Source organism: Lineus longissimus, chromosome 3 (genome assembly GCF_910592395.1).
Source record: "Lineus longissimus chromosome 3, tnLinLong1.2, whole genome shotgun sequence".
Classification (NCBI taxonomy): Eukaryota; Metazoa; Nemertea; class Pilidiophora; order Heteronemertea; family Lineidae; genus Lineus; species Lineus longissimus.
The window spans coordinates 27,326,865-27,352,793 of NC_088310.1; the positions used below are offsets into that span (position 1 = coordinate 27,326,865).

Below are 25,929 nucleotides of genomic sequence, written 5' to 3' on the forward strand. Positions count from 1 at the left end.
AAGAATACATGACGTCAAACAACTTCCTAATTCGTCTAGAAAAACCAAGCAGATGATTTTCCTTTACTGGAAACTTTACCATTTGAAGGTTTTTCTCAATATACCAGGCATTTGCCTTTTCAAAGAAAGGAGATGGTACACCAAAACGTTCAGATCAAAATATACACTGAAACTTCTTTATGGTTACGAAACTGGAATTCAAAGGCTATACAAAAGGAAATGCAGCTACAACCCATCTGATAAATTGCTGCTTTTGATGGAGCTGGAAATCTGACTGCATCAGACAAGCTAATTCCTCGTACCAGTATTTAATTTGATCAATCTTTCCCTTTGGTTTAAATCCTGTGATCATAAGAAACACGGCAAATGTCATCCAACGATCCCATGAGGTGCTGGGCGTTATTTTCAACGTAAAGATCAAAGCTTTGTAGCTTTGTTGGTCCTTAATGAGGAGGCAAGAGAACCGTTGGTCTCCCATGTACTCAATCATGGTGTTTGTGGGGCAGAGTATAATCAACTATTACACGATCAATTAGACTTAGGTCTGCAACAATGAAAACATTTCAATCACCTTTCGGAATGTGGAACGACCTCCGCAATAGCTGTCACAAGCTACGCCCAAAAGTTGACTGATCGCAAGAATCTTAGGTATTATGTAGCATGCTACAGCCATGATACCCGAAGCTGTCCAACCTAAAGTCCATCTAATCCTAGGATTACCAGCCAGCCCTGATTGCCTAAGTGTCCTGTCTCAGGTGGCCAATAAATCGAAACAGCTTACGTCAAGACATTATATTGTGGACACCGTCATCTCCATGTCATTCGATTTTAATGGCCAGGACCTGTGTATATGTACGATAAAGACGCTGAATTTTCAAATAATGTGACAAACAGCTTCTTTTTTTTTTCTTTTTTTTTTTTTTTAAATTACAAAAAAAACAACAAAAAACAACAAAAAAAGCTTTTGTCCAAACAGAAATAGATGTAGTTGTATAAAGTGTGAACTCAAGTGACAATTTATCAAATGGTACAGTCCCCTATCCCACTTCGGTTCTTTCACAACCTTCGATATTTGTCTGCTATTAAGAAACGTTTCGATGAAAGTGTTGAAATGACTTAGATCTTCTTGAATGGTGACCGACGTGAGGTGAAAATATCCACGAAGATACAAGTTAGAGCTAACAAACAAGCATGATTTCAGTACATCCTCATAAGACTCTCCTAAACTTTATAACGATGACAAACCCATGCAACCTGAAGCCGGATTCAGGCAGGCGGATGTACTCAATTCCATCTTCTTATCTTATCCAGGGATTACCAGTCTGCGGTCATTGTCCAAGTGTCCAATCTTAGATGTCCGATAAATCAGAACAGCTTATTTGCAGACGTATATAGATGACAATGATGTCTCCACAATCAATCCGATAAGGTCCGGTTGGTTTGGAAACTCTGTCTGCTATAATTTGCAACTGAACTTTCTATTTTAGGCCCATCGGCCTTAGACGTCTTCTGATCTTATTGGGGGTCTCGAGCAGGGATTTCTGTGGCTGACATATTTCCCTTGTGACCAATACTGCCTGATTGTCATTGATTGGGGAGGAAGGTTCAGCCAACTGACTCATGCTGCAGGCTTAGATTATCATACCTGTCTAATCACCTATATTCTCTTCTCAGCTAAATACTTCGGTTGCTGCTGCTTGGAATGATTATGATGATAGCCCTAGGTGATAACCAATTCTTACTAAATTAGTTGATCCTCTTCCTCTCGGCCAGACCAAACACCTCTTTCATAGTAACGTAATCAAGGGAAATGCACTGGTTAATAGTGAATATATGATGATTTAAAGCAATCACACACACGAGCTTAGTAACTTCATTAGATGTCATTTGATTAACCTTGATCCATGTGTGTCACATGCAGACAGTTGATCACCAGCACCGCTCATTGAGGATGAGAATTTCTGTGAACAGGCATCCAAGGAAACTTACCAACTGCAACAGTTTATGAAAGAAAACGATGAATAATTTCCAACCACTGTGAAGTGGGTATGCACTCAACAAACCTCACCCTGACAAATACTATATCACTTATCTCTGCTTTCCCAATAACAAGCATCCCACAGTGGCACAGCAGATTACATTGCTACCAGGTGACACATAAAGCATTACATTTGCATCTGACAAAATCATACAATGTTGGGATAAACCTTTATCTCATAACTGTCACAAACCTAGTTTGGCGAAAACTGCATTTGCTGCTGACAATAGCCTGACAGATGAAAAGGAAACAGAAAACAACCACATTGGTCACAACTAATTGCAATTTCCTGAGAATCAATGGGATTAATTGGAAACTGTACACATGAATGGAAATCTAGGAATTGATATCAATTTTCCATTTGGATCCAGAGAACCGAAGAACATGGCATGGTCTGATTTAAAGGGAACTGAAACCGCCAAGCCAGTTCGTATGACCTCGCTTTCATTTCCCGCGTATCGGGTGATCAGAACGAGGCATGAATGAAACATGGCGCCTAGCTGTCAATCATTGAGTGACGTCACTACTATGGAATTTACTACGAAAACTCATGAATGAAAGATCGCATGACTCACGTGATTCTCACATGATTCTCAATAATAACAAATTGAACTGCGCATGCTCGGGCACTGGGGGCGGAGCTACAAATCTGAACTCGAATAGGAAGTTGGAAGTTTGACTTTCTCGGGCAGTGAAAGTCGAAAAGTTGAATAAATCGCTCGGCGGTTCCAGTTCCCTTTAAACACATCACTGTCATCAAGTACAGTACTTCCAACCTCATGTCACTTTCCTCGACTCGCCCATTCGTTTATCAACCTCAACTAAAAGCTAACTGCCTAACAGCTTTTATCTGCATAAGGAGTGTTAGCTAAATGCATTCCTTCGAGGTTTTGTCAAAGCAATCACCTCTTTATCCAGCCAGTCAGGCAGGTAGGCAAAAAGCAGCGAACCTCGACTGTAATGTTACATAGTGAGGAGCAGAAAACCGATGATAATAATCCTGAAATCGTCAAGCCTGTCAAGATATAGTTATCTTCTGTCTGTCAAGTTGAATGCATTCACGTTACTTTTTGCAGGTACCACAGTATCATTGGCCACACTCAGATAACGAGAGCATCCAAGATGACTCACTGACTTAACAGATTCACATTTCACATGAGCATTTACTACAATTGGCTTAGCTGAAACCCCATGATAATCAAAATGAAACCGTAACGTCTTCCGATACCGAGTTTAAAATTACAGATCCAATGCATTTGTTTCGACTTATACACCATTATACCTGTTCAACATCAAATCTTCTCGACCTATTTGCTAACCAAAGAGTATTGAAGTTCATTAATGTCCCGAGTGAGACCATCAATCTGATGCTTTTCCATGGCATAAACATTGCAAACAATGAGGTTTCTATTCAATATTGGACGCATCACATCGCAACCTGAATAGCCAGCACTGACAGAATCAACAGCATGCAAAATGAAACTGAGGATTCAATATATGACTAATTTATTGTGTATGGTCCAATCAATAGTTCATCATCAATCTATTTACTATCCTGTTCAGGATTGTTGTAATGTGTGTACCTTGTGCATGTGACATGACTTGTGGTCGTATGAGCGAATGTGTTTCTTGGTTCAGGGCTTTAGTGATATACTTTAGCAAGCAATTCTCAATCATTTTAGCATGCAGTTATCTTTCATCAGCATTCATCATGCCATTTTGGTTTGGAAAGAAGCACTGCAGCAACTGAAACAACCATAAACATTCTTCACCACAGAGCGTTTTCTGGCACTAGCTCTCAAGGCGAAACTTTAATGTCCTTCTTGGCTTTTGTCCTGATTTGTCTCAATATTTCTTAAAATGAAGACAGTATGGCCACGAATTAAACACAAATATCATTTACAGTGGTAAAGATGCTCATCAGGCCCTGTAGTTCCCTTAGGCCAACAACTGTCAGATCCCCATACCAAAGTATCAGACTACTGACAAACCGAAGACAATAAGACAGAGTGTGTTAATCTGTCTTCACAAGGAGAAGGCTAATTCTCAAATAGCTGATGACACAACGAATGTCACTCTCTCCTTGCATTGCCAATAGTACTAATATATTGGAGATTTACAAAAACATCTCATATCTCCACTTGGCATTGACCATTTCCAAACCATTATTGGAGAAGTCTATGTGAGACGTAAGATTCCGCAAATCGAAAATTTCTCTCCAATATGCCGATGTGCTTTTTTGCATCAGGATGTCATTGGAAACCGAAATTGGGAAATGAGACTCTTGTTTGAGATCATATCCCCACAGATAGCTAGTGAGCCGTGTTTGATTTTTGCAGAGGCAAGTGCTAGATTTGTGTGTCAATCTATGACAGAGTGTCAGAAGATGAGATCACACTCACAAATAATATGCACTTTGACAGCTTATTCGTAGAGGGAACTAAATGTGCAGTTGGGGACACTTCTTGAAAGGACAAATAACATCAAGAGTTATCAACGATAATTCATGAATTAAGATGGGAGCATGGTCCAATGTCATAGAAACGCATACTATTGGTGATTATGGACAATGCAATGCGAAATCATACCCCCCTACTCTTGCCACAAGTTTTGGTTTTTCATGAGACAGGCAATACATCATGATTCTTGCCACTAATTTGAAATATAATTATGGCTCAGAGCATGTGATGCGATTGTCTCCCGAACTAGTGAATCTCTCTTATTAGCATTAGAGCAGTTTTTAGCCTGCGGCAGAGTATTGAAAGGTCACTACACTGCTCTGGTTAAGGTACGTACCTGTAGGTTTGCTTGGTTAAGTTGTAGTTCACATCTCGTACCTCAGAGGTCCCTGGTTTTTTTCTTGCACTGTCCTCTTTACTGAGCTGACAAAACATGACCTCAGATGCAGGAATCAAACCTAACCTAGGTTGCATTGGACAGAATGCCCTGATTTTAACCACTCCACCAAGGGGGGGGGGCTAAAAAGTCATCTTCCTCTCGATTATGATCAAACCTTTTGTTAAGCATTTTTCAGGTGCAACGACAAGCCAGAAGAATAAAACGTATTTTTTCAGGGTAGTTGCAACTAAAGACTACCAAAGAGCACCACTTTAACAAGGAGGATCAGATGGGATTGAAACGTATAACTTCTCATTCACCAGTTTGTTATCTCCTCACACACATGCCGAGATCTCAATCAGCTAAATAAAACATTACCTTGCCTCTGCAAGAGTTGTTATTAAACTCTTCCCAACCCACTAATCGTTTCTGCGTTTAAGACACAATTTCCCTAAAAGCCCAACTACAAACGACTTGAGTATTTAGCTGCTTCTCTGTAACAAAAGACATGATCTGATTGATAGGATGTATTAGTACCACACCCAGTTATATTAGATCAAGCCCATTTATGAGATAACGATGTTACGAATCGAGAAATGGCATACAGCCACTGAATATTGGGAGCAGTACTACTTAGGTTGTTCGTTTTGATTGGAAATTAATCAAACTCTCTAGTAAATGAGACCTTACTTAGTGCAATGGGTGATATAATTGGTTTGTTAAATCAAAGGCAACAAGAAGTCTTTTATACAGCATACATTTGGATAATTTATTGCTGGCAGGTCCTCCATCAAAGTGGCAACCACACAAAACAATCTCAACGAATTCAACATCATGGTGATCTGAAGCTTGTGTGAAATGAAAATGTCACTCTATTTTACACAAGGTTCATATCGCCATAGCCTGGCTATTATATAACATGAAAAACCTCTGTGGTTCAACTACTGAAGGACAGAAAAGAGGCGAATAGGCACATTATGCTTCTGGTCACATAAAGCCCACACCCAAGTTCTCCCTCATAGTGAGCTATATCAATACGACAAACTATAGACTAAATGTCTAAGATGACCAATTTGACCCTTCTGCACATTGTCCCTCTCAGTTTGAAGGTGTAGTACACTATCACAGCCAATACTGTTAAACTGATGATAAATTAAGCTGAGCAATTCATCAGTTATGTATCCCGAGGCCAGCCTTTGTGCATTAGACATCTGAATACCTCAAAGTATTCATATGTCTGGGTCACCAATAAGGTCAGTTCTGGTCGTCCGGTTTTGGAAATCGATTCCTTTGAGAATTGTTGAGGTGATTACCCTGGTCCCCCATCTTGGGTCTCTGTGTCTGCAAATTGACATAGTTTTCGTCTGGTACTTCAAAGGCTCTCCAATTTCTTACTGGTTTGAGCAGAAAAAAACATGTGAAAAAAATATTTGGACTTAGAAATTCATAAAGTTCAAAATTCTGAAAAATGTTCAAAGTCAAAAATATTTTGGGGCTGATGTTGTTTCGCGATTTCGAGAAGACACAAAATCAAGTGAAAAATATCTTTGGACCTAGAATTATTTTCATCTTTCAGAGTCGCCGACCGGGGTTCCACTCTATTACACCAACAATTGCATTTCCTGTGAACCAAAATGAGCACTCTGCTTGAACTCAGATTTACTGATTTTGAGGAATCCAACTTTTATTCCAATCAATGTTTTGAATCACAAGAAGTTCTGTTAACATTGATTGACAAATGATAGATAACTTTCCTCGGAATCATTCCTAGATCTCATCATTTCATTCAGAACATCAATCACGGATGCAATTTAGCAGACTTAGACGGGTAATCAGAAATCCGATTGCAGGAATTGTTAATTTGTTATCAATAATTTAATGACGGATGTTCTCGGGTAGCGAATCCTAAATCACCTATAGCTTGTAATTAATTTCATACCACCGTGGATTCGAAATCTCGGTGCACTTCAACTCCCGAATATAACATATATACAAACACAGGTTTTAAGGCCATTGAGACCCAACTACAGACATTACCTTGACTCTTGCTTTCTTTTAGAAATTAAATGCCCACATTGGATCTTCTCCTTACTAGTCTACATCTTTTCGTTGTCACCATTTTGTCCTGTCACAAAACAGGCCCAGCGTTTGCAACAACCACAATATCACAATATGTTTTCTTAAAAACCACAAAGACGACGAAGCCTTAGTTGGGCATGCAAAACAATTATCGCTTGAGCAATCAGAAAAGTAATCGAGACCTGGCAACTGCCTGTTTCGTTATACATATCACACCAGAATGAAAGCTGTATGATTTATGAGACTAGATGGAGGACTCATGACACAACTATACAGTGATTCATTGGTAGAAATTTGAAGTGCAATGTGCATGTCTTGAATATCAGTCACAATGATCTTGAGGACTCAGATATCAGCTATCTCTATATGCAGCCACATCCTGCACACCCAAACACTGCTAAGCATGTCTTCCCATTTAAGCAAACGGGAGCAAGCAACCTCCTTGGCTGTCTACTACTACAGCTCCTCCCGGTCTAAATAGATATCTTAAGAGTACAGAAGGAGCGCTATCTCTATATGCAGCCACATCCTGCACACCCAAACACTGCTAAGCATGTCTTCCCATTTAAGCAAACGGGAGCAAGCAACCTCCTTGGCTGTCTACTACTACAGCTCCTCCCGGTCTAAATAGATATCTTAAGAGTACAGAAGGAGCGCTATCTCTATATGCAGCCACATCCTGCACACCCAAACACTGCTAAGCATGTCTTCCCATTTAAGCAAACGGGAGCAAGCAACCTCCTTGGCTGTCTACTACTACAGCTCCTCCCGGTCTAAATAAATATCTTAAGAGTACAGAAGGAGCGCTATCTGATCGATTCGTTCATTAGATGAGCAGGGCGACTGTTTCAAGTCACGAGTATCAAAGGGGATAAAATGATATTACTTTCTTAACGAACATTTACCGAAAATTGATATATATATTAATATTATGCAGTGGCCAACATATAAGTTTATAGGACCATAAAAACCTCTAAGTTGCAGTTTTTACAGACCCTGTCCGTTTTTCAGCAGTCACTTTCAACCAGTCTTTTCGGTCTTACTTAATGGCAGACAAATATGGCCTAGCCTTCAGATAGCTTTAACATCAGACTTGACCATCAAAGAACATTAGTCATATACATGTAGTTATCACCTGCTTGTATTTCTGCAGTAACTAGGGTAACTAAATCATCACATCTGACCCTACAAAGTCCCAAAGTATAGCTAGATATAATAATTGTCGTAATGCCAATTATCGGGAATCGATGAACAGTTTTGACACTAGCGGTGGGAGCCGCAGTAATGTGCAAGTTTGGAATGGGTATCGCTCATCGCACATACTGGATATTTCTTTTGACGAAAAGAAACACTTGTTTGCATCATTGTAACGAGTTGGATTGCCATGAACTTGCTATGGCACATGACAATAAGTAAAGATTACCAAAGAAACAGTGTCTAGACTTGTAAAAGACCAATGATGACAATTAGGATCTTGGAATTGTTCAACACTGTAATTCGTGAGGTAGTTTCCATTCGATACGACATGGGGTACAGAAATTGTATGCTGCTGAGATGTTGACACAATATTGTTGTTGCCAAAGCAACACATGCAGCGTTCCTTGTAGGTCATTGAAATGTTGTTAAGGAGACATGTTTGTTACTGGCGTGATGAAACGCTTCCTGATGAAAATGTTGAAGTGACATAGCAGGCAAGTTGTTATGTTCCAAGTTGTTATGTTCCACAAACCATATTTTATTGCAGTGTTCTTACGAAGCAGACCATTTGGAAACGACTTGTTGCATATCTCTCGCTCGTAATGTATGTGGGCATGTGACCTACCTTTTCTGCATAGATGCCCCTTCCAGTTTTTCTGTATGTTTACTGCCTTTTTGCTCAGGAACTGTTTTCTCCTATCCTCCAGGGGATCAAAGACGCTGTTGCGTAGGAAGACCTGCAATTGTCAGAAGGAACAAATTGAAACAACAAATTGAGTCAAGAATGTTTGACTCAATCAAGAACAAACTCTCTTCATTAAGAATGAATGTGATAAAGCTAACTTATTCTTCCACCCTTTATTTTGTACGACAACACATAATAAAACAGAAAAACCCAATTTTGAAATAATTGGAACAACATAAGTGTTTTATTGCAAAGATAATATTTGAATATTTGAATACCTTCAACTCCTTCTGATTATTTTTCAGCTGCCCTGGGGTATAGGATTCCAAGTGAAATATACTCCTTAGAGATACAACGACTCTATCAGAATAATTTCACCGCAGAGTTACATACTATGAGGCATAAAGCCAAGTCCAGTTTATTTGATATGATTTAAAACATCCTAAACTAAAATGATTATTCAAAATATGATCAAGAATTAAAATCGCCAACTAAGTATGAAATCCATAATGTTAAATAATTCTCTGAACACAGATATTCATTTCAAGATCATGATATCCAATACTAAACTTATCGAATCAACGCCACGGTTATCCAACACAAAATTCCTATAACGGCAACAATTTTCTGAAAACAAACTTTGAAATTTGTCACAGCGGTGTCTACGACCTCCACTACATGAATATCAAATGCTAATCAACTGCCACAGTTAGCTCTGATCCTGCGAAAGTGATATATCCAATAAACTATCAGTAACTCATACCTAGAGGTCAGCCAAAGTTTCTGAAGCAAATGGACACTGCATTTAGTGCCAGTGCTCTCTATGAATTCACATTTAATATTCCTGTATTGGATATTATAGAGAGCGCTGAAACTAAACAGCTTTTGAACTCGATACCTTATTTCTATCCTTCCTAAAGAATTCCCTAGTCAATGATTACAAATGAGAACCATGTGATTAGTGATTTGATGGTTCTAGAAAGAGGGAATAGATGGCATGCTTGGTCTCTAATATTCAAGAATTGCTCTTAAATTCACAATCACGATAGATGGCAGGTTTGCTGCTTACAGAATCTAGCAGACCAATACTGATGCTGTTTATCAGTTTACCATAAACCAGAAAGATGGAAGCACCATTACATAAAGAATGGTATGAATGTCCGCTCAATTCCTGAAGAATGGTATCAAATGTCAGCTCGATTCCTGACGAATGGTATCAAATGTCAGCTCGATTCCTGTTGCATTCTGCAGAGAGGAGCATATCTGTCAAGGCTTTGCCGCACTCCCTCCTTCGTGTACTATTCTATCATATCAAAGGATGTTTTTTACTTGTAAGTTCAGGGAGGCAGTGCCTTCACCACTCTGAATAGATCTTTTTGTTGGAGTGTCAGGCTACAAGGCAGACTCCAGTTACAAAATCTCATCCCAAAACAGAGTCATAAAAGTACAAGTTACCAATTCAGCAATCTTTGCATATAAGAAAGCCCATGTCTCCCATAGACTCTGATTACCCCAAAGCATTGGTAAGAGAGGCATCAAAACCATCTTGTATGCATCTGCCGTCTGTATTATACGCACCGGTCACCGATCCAAAGGTTGACCGCGCTCAACGTTGCTTAACTTCCACTCTGGGGCCAACGCGCCAACCACTGGGCCATAAAGGAATTCCCTCATGGCCGGCGGGTTAAGCCGTGCCATATACCTGGGGGTACTATACATCATTCCCCCCTTCGGACAGAGATGGATCGTCCGCGATCCTACTTAGCGCTTCATGCGTCTCAGTACCGAACTACAAATCCAGAGCTCGCATCGCGTGGGAAGGTCTGCCAGATGTATTATACGCGCCGGTCACCGATCCAAAGGTTGACCGCGCTCAACATTGCTTAACTTCCACTCTGGGGCCAACGCGCCAACCACTGGGCCATAAAGGAATTCCCTCATGGCCGGCGGGTTAAGCCGTGCCATATACCTGGGGGTACTATACATCATTCCCCCTTCGGACAGAGATGGATCATCCGCAATCCTACTTAGCGCTTCATGCGTCTCAGTACCGAACTACAAATCCAGAGCTCGCATCGCGTGGGAAGGTCTGCCAGATGTATTATACGCGCCAGTCACCGATCCAAAGGTTGACCGCGCTCAACGTTGCTTAACTTCCACTCTGGGGCCAACGCGCCAACCACTGGGCCATAAAGGAATTCCCTCATGGCCGGCGGGTTAAGCCGTGCCATATACCTGGGGGTACTATACACTGTCCCCAATACATTCCCCAGGCTAGCCCAGTTAATAGCAAGACAGGATACCACAACCATCATCAATCCATCTCTTGTCCCCTGTCACCTATACATTCCAATTATCCCACATGAATGGGTAGAGAAGAAACCACAACTATCACTCATGCATCTCTCGCACTTCTGGCAAATGAGAAAAATCTTTGACTAGGATTCTGCGTTTGCGTGGAAAAAATGAGACCGCAAGACAAATGCTTTTGGTTGTCAATGGTGACAAATCTGGCAAAATGGACACCTGACGTGTTGAGATTTTGTTCTGCTGTTTACGAGGAATGGTGGAAGAATGGTGTATTCCTGGTCAGATATCTTAATTTTTCCTGTTTCCATTATAGCCTTAGTATCCGTATCAAATTCACTGCCATATTGGACAATTTGCTGACCGTAACCACATACGATTACTAATAATGACCTAAAATTGGCCTATTTGTCTCCTCATTAAGAAGAAGATGCTGGCCAAAACTTCCAGAATTGGTCATGTTAGATTTAACTGCACCAATGATTGGTCAGTCAATGCTTTATATCCTTAGGGATGACCAATCATTCGCAGCAAAATTGGAGGAGGATAGGAGATTTCCGGCAGCAAGACCCCGAGGTCGGTGGTAAATGGGATCACTTTGCAGAGGATATACTTGATTTGTTCACAAATAGCCTCCATTAGGTGGTATCGATTCAGGTCTGGACCCGTGGAACGAGAGTGAAACAAGTCTTCCGAAATGAACCAGAGCGAAGATGCATCGACCAGACTGAGGCAATCTGAATACACGTACCTCAAACCTCTAAGCTGAAGTGCCTACAACACAAGTATGTAGCGTCAAATAAACGCAACTGGTTTTCATAACTGAATATCCACATTTTGCAAGTACCACAAAAAACCAGCCGCTGTACCAACTTTGGGATGAAATTTCCAATTATTGCGCTTGGAATAGGATTATATGTTTTCTCACAAGAGACATCCTGTTTCCACCTCAGCACAGAGGATAATTAACTGGAACACAACCCATAGCTCTCAAGGGAAGCTGGAAACTAGTCTCGGGAGAAAAAAACCTGCAGAGTTGATTCTTTTAAAAGGCACAGATTGCCTAAGGAAACATGCATCTTCCTGTTTCAAACTTTGGTAACATGTTTAATTTAAATTTGTAGTCAGGTGGTATGTTAGCTATTATTCTTGGAAAAAAACGAGAAAAACATTTGGAACTGGGACTGAAAACACTTTTTGGCCAGATAATGCATTTTGTTGACAAACGGACATCTCGAGATTTCTCCTCGTAACTGTTAACCACATCATTCTGCACATTATCCTCATCAAAGCTACTGGATGAATCTGGCGTGACAATAGACTGCAGAAAGGAACTCTCCAAATGAACCTCATTCTTCAACGATTTTTTTGTGCGTGTGAAACAAATCTGAGTTAAGAGATTTGTTCACAGAAGGTAGGTAGACGCAGAATCGCTGTGACATGCAACTTTATGTAAAAGCAGATTGTTTTGACAGTAGTCAAAATCCAACCTTTTGAGTTCAATCAAACGTGACAATATCACATGTAGCGCACGATTTTCCCTGGCAAGTGTGTGCTCCATTTAACAAAAAATTAATTTATACAATCAAAGATCTTCAATCAAAAATGTTTTAAGTGGGGCCCCGCTGTCATTTATTCATAAGCATTGGGTAATTTCACTGAAATCTGAACAAAAAGAGCAACCCATGCTGGGAAGCATCATTAAATGTGGATACTGATGAAATCGACAACGAAGGGAGCATTTAAATTAATTATCCCTCCAGAACGAAGTCACGAAATCAATCAACTCTAAACCACCATGGTTAAATAAACCTTGTCTGTAATATAAATTGGCACTGATTATTTGAAGTGCATGCATTCCTTGGTGAACACGTACACCTGACAAATTACCGTTATCAAGAAACGTTTGAAATTGTCGAGGATTTGGTGTTTTTCTTCATTAGCTTCCTTGGCAGTTCCCAGTGACATCCTTCTTTCATCAAGAGTAAATGGTGTGACAATAAGCAAACACTGATAGCAGGAACGTGCCTTACCAAGATATAACAAGGTTTTGAGGTTTAAAGTGCATCGAAGAATAGTTCAGGTTAATGGCTTTGAACTTTTCCGAGTGAAAACGCAGACAATATTAATAAATAAATGCCAAACATATCCTACCCACTAAGAAATTTCCAATACCGAGATTTACGTAATCTTTTCACTCGCTAATTAATGACAATTTGATCAATAGTACAATATTTTTGTCTACATGACGGAGTAAAACTTATTTCCAGGATCACTTCATTAATAATTGATATTTTTCCAATATGAATTGACTTTCACTATTTCGTTTAAAAACATCCATATGATGTTTCAGGGGTGTTTCTGAGAAGTTAAAACAATGCAATATTCTCATGGCAACAATAGACGATAGACGATATTCTACATCAGCAAAAGTGTATAATGTCTTTATATCAGACAATATATTCTTTTCAAGTATACATTTCCATTCCTTGAAGGCTGAATTACGAGGTCTCGGCTCACTGACTTTAGTATGATTTCAAAGTGTTCATAAGACAAGGTTATCTATTGAACCCTAGTAAATATCATAGGAAAAAGAAATTCAAACAGTTGATCTGATAAATTTGTCTTTTTCCTTCGCACCATGATATATGATATATGACGTCTGCTCTGCTAAATGATCAAAACATACCTTTGTTCTGCCAATCTGCCATTCCGTCTTTGGCAGATGTAGCGAGGACATGATGGCCGACACAGCCTCCTTCTCATCCACCGGTAACCGCTGGCCATCGATGAGGCACCGGTAGTTTGTGAGGAATGTGCTGGCGGGAACATGTACTGGGAAGCCCTGAAAAGAGTAAAGACAAGGCTATGACATGTATGAGAAACTGTTGAAATTTTTGAGAAGAGGTCGATGGGTTTTACAAAGTTTGTAAAAAGGGACAGGACAGAGTGTATAACGATACATGTATTCCCATTTTCCGGCAGATACTTCAATGATTATAGGCCAATCGCATTCCCACTTGGGCCAAGAGTGCACCGAGTTTGAAATATTGCCACATAATGATTAATAAACTGTTGCAACGACTCTACTTCATCTCATCACAGTGGCACTCGTTGGCTGAGAGTAACACTCCTTCATGAATAGAATCTTGATGGGTCTTTTCAATTCAGCAAGATCTCGTGCAAGCTAACAATTTATTGCCGATGTTGTTTTTGATCAAGCAATTTCCCCACAGCGATGTAATCATGAGTAGAAGCAAGTAACAACCCTGTGCAGCACACTCAAATGCTGGTGGTCCTGCAGCAGGGTTGGAGTTCATCACCATCACTTACAAGTTGTCCAAGGCAGAAGGCTGAGAACAAACGAGATGATATATCATGCAACTGTAGACATAATAAAATCATATAGTAACAATATAACAAGCAGCGAGAGCTCAAGGAAACAGTTCCTGGCTGCAGGTCACACAGCTTCAGCCCATTCCTTTGTACTTGGTCTTATCACGCGATGTGCTTACAAGACACTAGACCACTGTAGCATGCAAACCATGGAGGCAAATTGAGGCAGCAGCACAAGACCAAAGGAGGTGGAGAAAGGCTGTGGATGGCATATGCTCCAGATGGAGCCAACTGGTATAATTCCGGTAATACAGGTCAAGCCATAGCAAATTTCCTGCACAGCCCCTGCAGCTGTCCTGGAGGTAAATTGAGGCAGCAGCACAAGACCACAGGTGGTGAACAAAGACCGAGGATAACCTATGTTCCAGATGGAGCCAGCAAGTATAAGTAAGTCAGTAAGCATGCAAACCATCTTTGGGACTGCTGAAAGGAGATATAGAGTGAATCAAGTGTCTAGCTGAATAATAAGGTGCCTGACTTCTCAAACAAGTCTAACCTGCTCTTGTCAGGCCATGCGCTTACACGATGCGATATAAGAGCTATCTGCTAATGGAAGATAAGGATCAATAGGCTATTGTCACTTTTCGCAGCATGCTACCTGTATCTATTGGAACACATGCCAGTCCTAATGCACTGAAACGCATCAACCGTTCTTTATCTGCTACATTCTTAGTGGGTATTCTCGTGATTACCGGTTGATACATCGAGTAACTCCTGGAAGGATATTACTACACACAATATGCCATTATACTGCCGCAGTGTGCAAATTCACATTTCAAAAAATCCGACATCATGCCGTGAGGAAATATAAGGAGACATAAATGCTCATAAGGAATTATATCCGAGTCCTTGTACAATTGAGACCAATGCCAAGATTGTAACAAAAGTAGTGCCAGTGGCATGCAGCCAACCACAAGAGGAAGAGGAAAAAAGCTTGGTTATAACTTTCTTGCATTTTGATAACAGACCATTTCCGAAACAGTGACCAAGGCCTGTAGCAAATAAAACTTATTACACCTCAGCAAAGCAGTACCACTAGCTGTAGTAAATAGTTGCTCACGAGTCTTTTGCTGATGACTACATATATGCTAGACAACTATGAGGAGAAACCCCTTGTATAGCCTCTGGCCTCGTACATCATTAATCACGATACAGCAGACGCAATTGACTATATCCCGCCCCAAATGAGGTGAATCTTGGAGGCATCATTTCACAAGATTACCACCATTATCCGCTCATTGTCTACTAACATCAGGTTAATCTGGCATATCAATTATTAATATGCAGTTCAATGTAAGCTTCGGGGTACAGCTCTGGATCTTCACAGGAATAAAGAATGTATTTATTAAATCAGCGGGAGATCCTTAATATAGTTTATGGCACTGACATGATGGTTTCTGCGAAGAATCACCTCAGTGGTTCTGTGATAAATTACTTCAAGTAGAACGAGAGAATATACATTATAATGTCCAGGGCCAGAGATCGGATCCATTTTAGAATACGGAAAAATACTAGAACAGATTGCTTTTAACACCTTGGCAGGCAAATCAAGAATGTTCACAAATATTCAAGTTTCTAAGAGAAGGTCGGGATGGTAAAGGTTAGTTCGAATTTCTTAACCCGGAAAGTGATTGTTTATACGTCGATGCATGGGACACAGGAACGAAGACTGTCATTTCACATAACATTCAAAACAGTCACAACATTTCCTCCTGCTATAAAAATTGTCTGGTGTCTGCAACAGACAATGAACGGAAAACACCAAGAACAAAAGCTACCGACGGGAACATGCCAAGGCAGTACAATCCATTATGCAAATGAATAAGATAGCAGCCGCGTAACACGAAAGATCTTTTTCTTTTTGAGCTTGTTCGATTGAAACCGAAGAGCAGAACGATGGGTACGTTTGTGTGCAAGACATTTGAAATTTTTTGAACAGTTTAAATTTTTGATGCTGAAGATTAGCTTTTAGGATGAAAGCTGGAGAGTGGAATACTGAGATGGTGACTGCGACTGGCGATTGAGATCTTTTGTTATCGACTGGAGATGTTAGACTTAAATGTTCAAGACTGTTGGATCAGAACCTTAAAGCAGATCGCTTGGAATGTGAAGGTCACCTGAAATGGATATTTGACACATCTTGTTCCTTCTAATTTAGAGTAATACACATCAAAAACACATTAGGACATGGCGCTTATAGATGCATATCAAAAAGGTGGAAATCAAAGAAAGGGAATAAGAAAGTTTTTTTCCTTGAACAAAAAAACCTCAAAAGCACTTATATCAATTTACAGCTATTTTCGCACTCAAAGCGAAGCGAGATAAAATGCTTTCCTTTAACCAATCACATGAGCCCCTTCCATGCGGCATGGAAGATATTTCTTCTCCCCAATGATTTCAAGTCCAATTTCACCTCAAAAGCAATCAGAATTTAGCGAAAACACCAAAGGCAAAATTTAAGAGATTGCAAGAAAAAACCCAGCTAAGCATACCAAGATGTTCCATTCGGAAAGGAGTTGAGTATAGACCAATGCCTCTAGGGCAAACTGTCAACCTATTTGATAACTTGGAAGTACATTTGACCATAAAGGGAGTAGAGACTTCAGGTCTGTGATCATTCTAAAAGGTTTTCCTCGAAGCAGATAAAAGGCACGTCGATAAACAAATAAAATGTTGATAAGTGGTTCACTTTTAACCCTCAACAGACCGAAAGTAGCATCTAACAGTTAGACGCCAGAAGTTCGGACTTTGATATGGGTTTGCATCATAAGATGCCAAGACAAACATCTCGTCTATAACACTCATTATTGAAGTGGCCTTCCGAATCAATTGCTGGTCCTCACTGACCACACACTTATCTGTCATGAAATGAATATAGATGTTAAAAATATTCATAAGAACACATGCCACCTCACATGAATTATGTCACGTACAAACTAGAAACTCAGACGACCCAATCCCATCTATCCAACTTGGTGTCAACGGATTTCGACTGAATAAATCACGACACATTTCATGACGTTGCTACAACCTGCATGCTTATCACATCCACCAAGTTTCCTCATTACAATTCATTACACTACCTACGTGTGCAACTGAAGTTGTCAACGCTTCCTTGAAGACTTAATCCTTTACATTCAAATTAGGCATCAACAAATTTTGGTCATAAAACCATCCATATACTAGGTCTTGTATTCAGAACCTGTCAAGGATGTTATTTCATGAGAACATGAAATGCTGTCACATATTAATGAAGTTTTTATGAAACAGAGATGCTGAATGAGACAAGTCGTGGTATCTCAATGATATTCCATAACCCTGATCTTAACAACGAGAGACTAAGTACTGGCACCAAAATGTACTTAACGTAAGTTATGTAGCTTTCTTATTGCCATGCAGCTCACACTGTCAGATCAATAGTCTGTACTGATGCACTGTAATGTTAAAAGCCTTACCATTTGCTTTGTCTATTAGAAGAACCTTTGACACCATCTCGTCTAACAACATCATCATCAAATGACACAAGCAGGGTAGCAAGTCAACATGTTGATACCCTCAAATAGCCCATCACCCCTAGCCAATGTTGACTCCATTCTATTCCATTTATCATCGTCCATCAAATCCGCTGGTGAATTGCTGATATTACTTTCTGATGTTACCCCTGGGAATTCACTTCCATTATTGAACTCGGTCTGGGACAATGCACCGATACCCTGAAGTTACTCGAGGACAATAAATGCATTGTCACCGCCGGATACCAATTTCATGATATTACTTTATTTGGTATGTTAGGTGATGGTTCAATTTTTTGGCATTCATTTGGTGAATGCACGCTGAGAGAATTCTCCAATATATGAGCTGTCCACATTGACAAGAGCTCCGAATTTCCTTCTGGCAATACAATACCTGTGCTGCGCCACAGTCAGTATCAAAGTAAGTGATGCATCATCAAGTGATACGCAAGTTTCTGAGTGAAACCCTTTTCGAGCCCTATTGTCCACATGTCCAGCAGGCCGAATCTAGTTGACTGATCTGCTCGGACTTTCATACAGGAAGTGAGAAGGTACCATTACTCAGGTGATGAAAATATAAAAAGTAGGCTAAAACACTGGTAGTGTGATATCTTACACCTCTGAATAAGATTAATCTCCCCTATGTCATCGTCAGGCAACTACTTCAGCAACCCCTCCTCCTTCACTCATATTGCCAATACGCTGAATTCACCCAACACATTTCCTTCCAACAACATTCATCTAATAGAATAATATTCATCGCACAATTGCCACCTTGTCCTCAGTCTGGTCAGGAGGGAATTGGTAACCTTGGGCTTGCTCGTAATAATCCAGTTTTCAATTAACACCCACACATACTTGAGATATTGAATCAGACAGGAAATCAATGAAGACGCGAGAATCTCGCTGCATTCATGATGGGCAATGTGGCTTTTTGTTTACTTCTCAACGACGTGAGTTGCTAATCGCTTATGGTGTGTTCACACTGGATGCGAATTGAAACCGTATTCCGTAGAGCGCTCTTCGGAATACGAATTGGTTAATCCAGTTTCAGAACGGTCGCGTCACACTGGCCCGAATACGCATTCAAATCGGTTTAAAACGCGCCACACTAATGCGTACTAACGACGCGCCATCTATTATCATTATTATTATTATTTATTAACCTCCCATATGGGAGAATAAAATTTACAAGTACAAAACATATAAGTATATAATATCACAGTATCACACAGTCATTATTAACAAGTTAAAATCGCGAAAGGTGCTTGACCATTTCCATCTCCCGGCCATGTCTATTGCCAAAGTTCGGGTCAAAGAGGAGTGTCCTCAGCGAGTCAACACCACCGTCGCTAAATGCGGAGAATCCCGGCCTCGCCCTCGAAAACGAGGCCAAAACCGGGGAAAACCCCGCCGCAACGCTGTTGTTGACCAGCGTACCTTTGACCAACGAACCGGCGGCAACATACCTTGCCAGGAAATGAAAATGCAAGTCACGTGCAAGGGAGTTGATTTTTCCCTATTCTATGGCAAAACAAAAACGATTTGAGTTAATGAATTTAAATACATCAGTTAACTAGTTCGGAGCACTAGTTCCCGCGGTCAAAGGTCACTTTCCATGCGCCGGGCGCATGCGCAGTGCGATCGAAAACCTTAATTCGTATCAAGCGCGTCACACTTGAAATCTCAATACGGTTTCGTTGATTCGGATTTGCTGATTCGCATTCAATTCGGTTTAAGAACCGTGTTGGTTAAAGCGGATTGAGATCGGTATGAACCGAATTGAGTGTGACGCCCCAATACGTATCAACGTTTTAATTCGAATTCAATTCGTGTTAAAACCCCAGTGTGACCACGGCATAAGATGTTACACCAAGATTAATTACTGCACTCTGTATCTAAATGTGGTTACATTCTATGATATTTCAATGCAGACAAGACCTCTCGGTGCACTGAAGATCAAAGCTATTGCTTATTTTCAACCAATGGCCAGTTGAGACAATCCCGGGGAATTACTGGTCATCGTATAACCTGCTTATATGATCAGCAGAAATGCACACTCGCATCGCAAAAGGAAAACAACTTTTCTACAGATGCAGCACAGTGCTTCTGTGACACTGGAAATAAGCTCTAGGATTATCCATTCACATGACCTTTCCAACAAAGACAACTAGAGTATCTGCTGCAAGAAGCTAACACAATGGACCTCAAACTCCTGACATGTACATGGTTTGGGCCATTTATGTACAGTTATTGTTTCCCGTCGACATTGTATTATACGCGCCGGTCACCGATCCAAAGGTTGACCGCGCTCAACGTTGCTTAACTTCCACTCTGGGGCCAACGTGCCAACCACTGGGCCATAAAGGAATTCCCTCATGGCCGGCGGGTTAAGCCGTGCCATATACCTGGGGGTACTATACAGACATCAACTTACTATGTTTATAATAAATTGCTCAAACTCTGGTCAAGTTACAAGGATGCTCATTTAACAACTATTTCTCAACGCCTTCACTAGTCCAGGCACGACTGAGATAATCATATTGGGGTAGAAAATCTCCAATCTGATGTGAAAGCCTTGGTGGTTCAACGGTTAGAATGCTGGACTTTCGACCTGGTGGTCACAGGTTCGACTCCCCGTGATTCAACTTCATTTTGCTCTTCATTTTCTTGTTATTTATTCATTCATATACTGCCAAACATGTATCAAGTATCATTCGCATGTAAATCTCCAACTAATCCCTTGGGTCGTTCATCTTCATGTCTACTTTGATCAAGCTACTGGGCTGTCATGATCATGCTGATGCCATACTTAGCAAGGGTATCAGAAAGAGGCATTGAGAAAGATTCCACCCTGACAACTGCTTCTGACCTTCATAAGGAAGAGAAATCTTTTCGCAACCTTATAAGTTCACAAATTCTCCATCAGCAAGCTGACAATTAGTCACTAATGAACCACTTGAGGTTGAATGGAACCGTTTTGAAAGGCGATTTAAATTTTCATGAAATTCAAATCATTTGGAAATCGCTACGTCGTTATGATTCTAATGATGGATACATGCCCCTCAGGCATTCCAACTCTAGTTGACATCAAGTATAACACTTCCTTGGATGCATGAGACTGATGACATAAATGAAGAAGAGATATAGAAATATCAAGTACACAGCATAATATTATTATCAGCTCCAAGCTTGAAGACACTAATGCCTTCAGTGACCTTTCGTGCAATGTGAAATCAGCCAATTATGGAAACTTGGCTTTAGGCAAAGTCAGCGATGTTTTTATTTTAGGAGAAATCTGTGTACTCCCAGATGAATCCAAACTCAATATCCCACATCAGTGACCTCATTGAAGTTTGATCACATTTAGGTCTGAAAAAAGAGCTGCGTAATTACAGATAGAGTCACAGAAAAAAGAGACTAGTCTCTTCAGGCAAAGTGATTTACCTACCAACTAACCGGGGTAAGCTACCTTCCAGAAACTCAGTTTTTTTACTGACATCTCCATGTCCCCTGGAACCCTCACTCATCAGACTTATCGATGCCCTCTGGGTAATGTCAAAGCATGATAGCTGATACCCCTTCACTTTCCCAATCAATATATAGCCTTCATTGACAGGTGTAAGACACGTAAACACGCCCGAATAAGCAAATAATAGCTTAGGCACTCGAGCATCTAGGAGACTTGGAGACAAATCAAGAGGCTGACTAATGACTCATGTCGTGAGTGTCTCGTCAAATATCCATTGGTTCATGTCTGACAATAAACCATTTATCATCGTGATCCCCAATCACAAACAAAGTTAAATCAACAAAGCAATTATCTGACACCGATGAAAACCAATGTCAACCAGACCTCCTTATTTGCTCCCCTGGGCAATGTTTTCCTCATACTATATCGACAAATCGTCCATAAATGGTGTAATGATCAACAGACACCAATTTGTTATCATCATAAAACCACAAAAAACTCATCAAAAATTTGTCCCCGTCATGACAAATGTTGGTGACTTACACCCCCAATGTCTCAAGCCGCGGAACCCCAAACCCTCCCCTAATGGTGATCAATTCACAACTTATTGACAGATGCCGGCAAAGCCGGGTCTAATGGTTGCTAGATTCTACCAACATCAATCCATCAAGCAAGTGGCATTCCTTATCAGCTCGTACACAGATTTGGACACGCTGATTGGGGTTGGAGGATGAGTTCGGCATCAAGGTATGCCAGTTTGAACAATATATTCAGCTAGTTCAGATTGGTATGGTCGTTTGCTATGATAGGAGTGATTTTGTTCAAAGATGGTACAGGTTTAACTATACCATGTGGTTTTGGAGGACAACTGATAAGAGACATGTCTCAGTGAACCAAGCATATTAGATAAACCCTTCGAAAGAAACAACTGTGAGACTTTCATCAAAATAATCGCCACAACATTCCGTCAGGATGTTGCCACTTACGAAAAACTTCATCAGAAAATAACGCCAATCTGTTTCCAATATCTGCAGAATATTACTTCTTTCTTTGCCACGATCCTAATGTTACCACAGCAGATATATCATCAATAATTGAAGTAGAGAAATGTTGCCACAGTGCTTTTTATGTCTGCCTACTGGATTTTGAGCAAGCAATGTCAGTAATGTCAGTAACGTCTTGTCAGAACCGTAATGAAAAAGTTGTTTCCGCCCTTCTCTTATTATCACTGGTCGCGAATGGTCCCAAGATCCCAGAGATCATCTCATCCATTACCGTGAACCATTCCTAACATTTCTTCCACCACTTTTCTGATGACAGGTAGTGTTTCTCACCCCTCATCGTGTTCTGAATGAGAAACAAATGAGAATCACAGGCTTCCAGGAATCTACACCCAGAGGAATGACAATCTACTTTGTTTTTACAACTCTGATGGTCACTCAGCTCATCCGTAATGTCCTAGTCATGACTTTAACTCTTCTTCAGGAGGTTATCAGACTTGAGCATCTGTTGCGAGAAGCTGATATAAAACAGACATTACTCCAAGAAGCTTGCATGATGAGAAATAGAACTACTGATGGAATTGCGTTTGTCACTTTCATGATTCTTTAAAATCATCCATTCCATCATTCACTACTTGTCTCTCATTGCCACTTTCTCACATGACCAGTAGTTTCCACACATAACATTCCCAAGTGAAATTCATGTCTTCTTTTTTTGACATGGTTAACATGTATCTACATGCATCTGTCATCACTAGTGGTCAATGTGTCCATCTTTAATGTCTTGATCAGCCCTTTCATTCTTTACCAAACTAACGTGATAGAATAGTGACACAATATCCGTTACATCAGCGAAAAGACAACAGGGAACTGCTTCAAACTGAGCAGTCAATATTCTTATAGAACCCATTGCAATGACTGCAATCACCACAGATTTTGGTACTATTACCCATGCATCCCCTCCTCACACACTCGGGAATTCGTACAATTCCTGAACCATACCAATTTGTCATTAATACCTCTACAGAGGCAAGCAGGTGTGACTGCTTAGAAGTGGCCGTGGATCAATAGCAGTCCATCTTCTAATGAGTCATTAGGTAAAGGAACACCATCTGAAGACACTTGCGGAGAGTGCGGGTTGCCATCATTAGAGAAGCTTTTTCGTGTTCTGTTTTTTATCAAACCTTTCTGCCCACTTTTGATAGAAGAGCCAATATATTTTAAGTTCGGGCGAATCTCAATGTTGGGAGAATTATAATATGGCAGCCCTGGGTAATCTGAGAATGGGAGCAGCAGCACGAGAGAGCCTCACACTTGCAATGCAGCAGTAACAACTGGAGCAAAGAACTGCTTCAAAGTGTATATTCCCCATCCCTGTTGACAAAAAGTTACCCAACTTCATTTATATTCTCAGCTACACCCAATTCATTCCTTACCACTTTACAGCCTCTTTCCGACTCTTTTGATCAACGACAATTGCTGCGTTCAAAGAGGAGAATCAAGAGTAATGGGTTGTCTCGTACTAATCCTTTGGAGAAACACTTGCTCCCTAGACTTCACTAATCCAAGTTAAAAGGTTAAACAATCATCCGCGTTTACTGACCCTTGAGCAAGTGGCAACACAAAGACTTCCATTGGAGAGGACAAGCTTAGTTATTGTCTATTTCCCTGTCATCATCAGCTGGGAATTAGCTACTCCTATATCGTCTCAGGCCAATATTCTTGTTTAAGTCTCCAATAATGGCAATATCATGTGTCACAGGAATCTACCTGAGACTTGATATTCTAGCTGTGTAAGGTGTTCATTCATTGGAGAATTGGTCTTGTAAAGTTGCAGATAAACAGAATGGATGGAATTAACCCTGTGCCACAGACATAGTACTGAGACATAGTTCACTTAATTTCTTGACCAGGAACCTGTAGCTGTGTCAGCGTTCCAGATTGACATGCTAAATTGAAACACAGAGCATCCAACCGGTCTATAACGTCCGATGAAAAAGAAATCAACTGAGTAGAATAACGATTTTCCAGTAACAAGGAGAAAGTAACAAAGGCAATTACTGGCTCCCATCTAACAAAAAGCACCCTGTACGTGCATGGATGGGCCAGGTTTATGCCAGTTGTCCTGCCATCTAGAAATCAGTATCGGTCTCATGAAAAAAAAATTTCACCTGTAACAGCAGAAATTAGGAATGGTTTGCTCAACCTAAAGTCACAGATTAATTACCACTCACCTGGTGACTCCAATACAATGGCTCTGACTCCAGAATTCTTCATTACTGAAGTGTGCTAAGCTCTGTTTTTCAAAGTCATTCAAAATGTACATTTCAATCTCAGCACGTTCCAAACAAGACATTTTAAGCTCAGCTTTTCCTTTAGAGAGCTGCCTTCCCAGACACTTTTAAAACAGTTTCCAATCTTAACATGTCTCAAATCGGATTGTCAGCCAAGACGGATAGGATTGGATGTAGATTGCCGTCGACATGATCATGGGAATTCTAATAGCTGTTATAACTCAAATACAGTGAACTCTTGTCATTTTTGAGGGGAAATATGACTGATACATTAGAGAGTGAGTTCCCATGGTTACTGTTTACAATAAAGCTAAGCCTGGAGGGGCCAAGGTTACAGGCTACATCACCAGCAGTATCAGTGTGAAAGACTTGGATGTGCCTGTGCATTTAGAAGAAAGTCATGCGTATTCTATACAGCCTCAAACCCTGTTGACCAGATCGAGATTTGATTGTCTTCCGTTTGTCTAACATTTCTATTGCAAGAGGACAGGACCATAAAAGCAGTTCCAACTCTCACTCCAAGGACTACACATTGGAATCGTAGTCTTGGCACCACCTTGTTGTACAGACTTGCAGTTGAAGTGATGCAACATACACGCAGATCCTTGATACTAATGGCCTCAGGGTATCTTATGACCTGCAGTGACTTTCATTGCAAAGTTATTTGAGAGAGACATTGACCAGTAAAGCACAACGCAAAAGCGACCATTGTTATAACTCAGTAGATGAATGCCATCTTTTATAAATCACAACTTGGAAACCTATCTTGATGGAATGTAAAGCATATGATTGGCCCACCAATCAGCCCATCTTTTCTTTCTTCAAGAAAAGCCATTAGGTTTTTTCTTCAACCTTACCTTCCATTAGCTTCCTTTAGATTACCATCACGACCACAGGAAGGCGTCGTGGCAAGTATTTTGATGGGATTGAGGTAGGATACCAAGACATTTCTTATTCCATTAAGGTTGCTAAGTTTTTTCTATCAGCTCCAACATGAAAGGGGGGTTTTATCTGTTAATGGAAGTGGACGACTTGTTCATTCAGATGGCGATTCCGATTTCGTCCAAACAAACCTCACAGTGTACAAATCTATCTCGCTGTGAAAGTATC

General features: G+C 40.4%; 1 protein-coding gene across 1 annotated transcript in view; it reads right to left on the minus strand.

The window, feature by feature from the left end:
* The window catches only part of LOC135484511 (unconventional myosin heavy chain 6-like), a 156,636-nt gene that overhangs the window by 53,639 nt on the left and 77,068 nt on the right, over window positions 1–25,929 (minus strand). Inside the window, exons 14-15 of the mRNA XM_064766069.1 lie at window positions 13,834–13,989; window positions 8,778–8,889 (exon numbers count right to left, since the gene is read on the minus strand). Of these exons, the coding sequence (XP_064622139.1) occupies window positions 8,778–8,889; window positions 13,834–13,989 (268 nt within the window). The remainder of the gene's footprint in view (window positions 1–8,777; window positions 8,890–13,833; window positions 13,990–25,929) is intronic.